General features: G+C 45.1%; 1 protein-coding gene across 3 annotated transcripts in view; it reads left to right on the top strand.

The window, feature by feature from the left end:
• CORO1C (coronin, actin binding protein, 1C) overlaps positions 1 to 3,264 on the top strand; it is an 85,676-nt gene extending 82,412 nt beyond the window's left edge. For all 3 annotated transcript variants that reach the window (XM_011975579.1, XM_011975578.1, XM_011975580.1), the window contains 3 exons: positions 1,406 to 1,463; positions 1,576 to 1,821; positions 2,851 to 3,264. In XM_011975579.1, coding sequence (XP_011830969.1) covers positions 1,406 to 1,463; positions 1,576 to 1,821; positions 2,851 to 2,970 — 424 coding nt within the window. In that variant the 3' untranslated portion in view covers positions 2,971 to 3,264. The remainder of the gene's footprint in view (positions 1 to 1,405; positions 1,464 to 1,575; positions 1,822 to 2,850) is intronic.
• Positions 3,265 to 3,286: the final 22 nt, after the last annotated feature.

The following is a 3,286-nucleotide window of genomic DNA, read 5'->3' as shown; positions in this document are numbered from 1 at the left end:
ATCACTTGAGCCTGGGAGTTCAAGAGCAGTATGGACAATCTAGTGAGACCCTGTCTCTACAAAACATTAAAAAAATTAGCCAGGTGTGGTAGTATGTACCTGTGGTCCCAGTTACTCCAGAGGCTGAGGTGGGAGGATTTGCTTGAGCCCAGGAGGTCAAGGCCTCAGTGAGCTTGTGCCACTGCACTCCAGCCTGGGCGATAGAGCAAGACCCGGTCTCAAAAAAAAAAAAAAAAATGTTTTTGGTTTATTTGGGACTCTTTTGGTTTTTGGTTTAAATAGTGAAGAGGCACATTTGACACAACCTTCCCTTTAAAGAGGACGATGATTTTATAAACCTTTACCACCCTGAGCTCTACTCAGCTTTTGTTCCCCTGATGCGTTAGAGCAATGTATCTGCCAGGTTGTCTTCAATGGACTCCTGCCCAGTATCAGATGCCAAAGGCTGCAGGTTTCCAGGAGAAATGAGTTTCACTGGTTTTGCATATTTGATGTGGCCGTGTCTTCTCTGACTTAAACTCTTGGAATTCAAAAAACATTTCCCCAGCAGCATTGACGCCCACACTCAACTCCCCCCTTGCACACCAGCCATTTGATCTGGTGATCTGGTCAGAATGCTCACTAAGGCCACCTCTTTTGCCAGGAGCTTTAGAGAGATTTTTTTATTGTTTCCCATCTTGACTGACAAAGAAAATTGGCTTGACCTTATCAGAGTCATCATAAGAGAAGTCATTTCTGGTCTGTTTAGTTCTCTTGTACAATACAAACAAAAATGTTTTACCTTTCTTCCCCATTACAGAGCTCTTTGCTCCCTTCTTCCAATATTACAGTGCAAGTTGCTTTACATTCTCTTTCCACATTTTGGATAGTTTCACATTTTTTCTTGAGTGTTGTGTACGAGGTGGTTTGCTTGGAAGGGAAAATCATAATCCTACGATTTTTTTTGTTTGTTTTCTAAAAGTCATATTTATACTTACACATGTTCAACCACCTCAAGCTGGCAGAAGACCTTGTACCCACGTTGCATTGTAGATACAGTCTAACAGATGTGTGTTCTTTCCTGTATGTTGACATGGTAATTTTTTCACAAGTGAGTCAGTTTCAGTGTTGCTATTATTTCTACCAGTTTGTCTGCCCCCCAGATAATTGGCATCATACATAGACCTCTACTCATGGTTCTTGTCTCCAGTCTGCCATTTCCTAGCATAGTGACTCTCAGCTTCCGTTCTGTCATCTTGTCAACTAGGAACACTAAGTTCTGCCTATTCCCAGGGTGGATCAGTTGCGGGGATGGGTAAAGAGGCACTTGACATTTCAGACAACATTGTAGAAAACTCATTATTCATCCTGTTAGTCAACCTCATATTTCACTAAATGCAACTTTGCCTTTATTTCCCCTCTGAAGATTCTTCAAACTTCATGAGAGAAAGTGTGAACCTATTATCATGACTGTTCCCAGGAAGGTGAGTGCTCAGTTTTCTAGACAATCCATGTTTTAAACAAATGTAAAAATGAAATTCAAAAATCCCAGGCCTTTCTTCTTCCTTACCCGTGGGTGCCAAATGTCTCTTGTAGTCTGACCTTTTCCAAGATGACCTGTATCCTGACACAGCGGGGCCAGAGGCCGCGCTGGAGGCAGAAGAGTGGTTCGAGGGCAAGAATGCAGACCCAATCCTCATCTCCTTGAAGCACGGGTATATTCCAGGCAAAAACAGGGATCTCAAGGTGGTCAAGAAGAACATTCTGGATAGCAAGCCCACTGCAAACAAGAAGTGCGACCTGATCAGCGTCCCCAAGAAAACTACAGACACAGCCAGTGTGGTGAGGACCACTGACTGGAGTGCAGGGGTGCTTGGCTGGTTCGGGCTTTATCGTCTGGAAAGCCCTTGTGGTCCGGGGCGTCGGCGAGTACTGTCCCAGCTGGGTGCACGGGGGTTTTCAGTAAATGAAAAAGTGGGAGAAGGTCCTCGGTCACGGGATGGTGGTGGTTTGTGGCCACACTTGCCTCCTTTAACGGAGTTAAAGCTCCTTTAGCCCCATTAAAGGAACCAAGTGTGGCCACAAACCACCAAGATTTGGATAGGTATCAGTCTTCCTTCTCTGATTTGGGTAGAAATAAAATATCATGGGAGCGTGGGGTCATAGGCACCAGGGAGAGGAGGTCCCTGGAAGGAGGGAGTGGCAAGTGTTCAGATGTAGCTAAGTGGTTACAACAGAAGGATCTGGCTGTGTGGGGTTGGCAACAAGGGGGATTTAGTCAAGAGCCCTTTGGGTGGTGGGGTGAAGGGAATCGAGCCTGCCTTTGATTCGCTGTGGCCACTGGAGAGTGCTGCTGTTGCCGGGAGAGCAGGTCCTGGGTAAGAGAGGAGGAGTGGACACACAGGGCAAGGGTTTCCCTCCCAAGAAGGAGCCTCCGTCACAGATGGCAGGAGCTCTGTAGCCTCTGGGAGAGTCAGCCCTCGCTCTGGTCAGATAGAAGTTACTCTTGATGGAATGATTGGGGTGGTTGTGATGTAGGGCACTCTTGAAGGAGCCTGTTTTGTCCTATAGTCTAATTGGGACCCAGGAGACCCTTTATTTGAGTAAATGCACAGGCTTCGGGATCAGAAGTGGCACTGTGACACTGTGACACAGTCGCTTTGCCACAGGGTTTCAGCTAGATCGGCCAGTGCTCATTGGGTTCAAAGCCCCAGATGCAGTAGGGCTTTGATGTCTCTTTTCAACTTGGTGACTATGGCTTGCCATTTGCAAAACAGAAAACTGCATTTTATATCTTACAAGTTTTGAACTGTGTTGAACTTTGTTTACTGCATTTTAATCACTGCCTCCTTTTTTTGTTTGTTTTCTTAGCAAAATGAAGCCAAGTTGGATGAGATTTTAAAAGAGATCAAATCTATAAAAGACACAATCTGCAATCAAGATGAGCGTATTTCCAAGTTAGAACAGCAGATGGCGAAGATAGCAGCCTGAAGGTCCCACCCCCACCCCTACAAAAAAATGGGAGCAAGAACTTGTGCTTGGGAGCTGGTTGTTGGTGTGGTCCTAGGGAGGGCGGAAAGGGAGGCACTGCCATTTGGAGACATTCCATTTCAGAGTTGTCAACCAGCCATAGGCCACATTCCAGTAAGAACTCAATTTGTCTCCCAAATTTGCAGAAACAAAACGTGATTTAAAAGCTGAGCTTTTTATCAGAAAGCTTTTTTGATGTTTTAAGTGTTATGTGACTTGTTGAACTTTTTAAAAAGTGCTACTTTTAAAATCCCAGATACTCTGAATTTTAGAAAAC

The sequence above is a fragment of the Mandrillus leucophaeus genome, unplaced genomic scaffold, assembly GCF_000951045.1.
Source record: "Mandrillus leucophaeus isolate KB7577 unplaced genomic scaffold, Mleu.le_1.0 Scaffold157, whole genome shotgun sequence".
NCBI classification, from domain to species: Eukaryota; Metazoa; Chordata; class Mammalia; order Primates; family Cercopithecidae; genus Mandrillus; species Mandrillus leucophaeus.
This window is presented reverse-complemented; position numbering and strand designations above follow the sequence as displayed.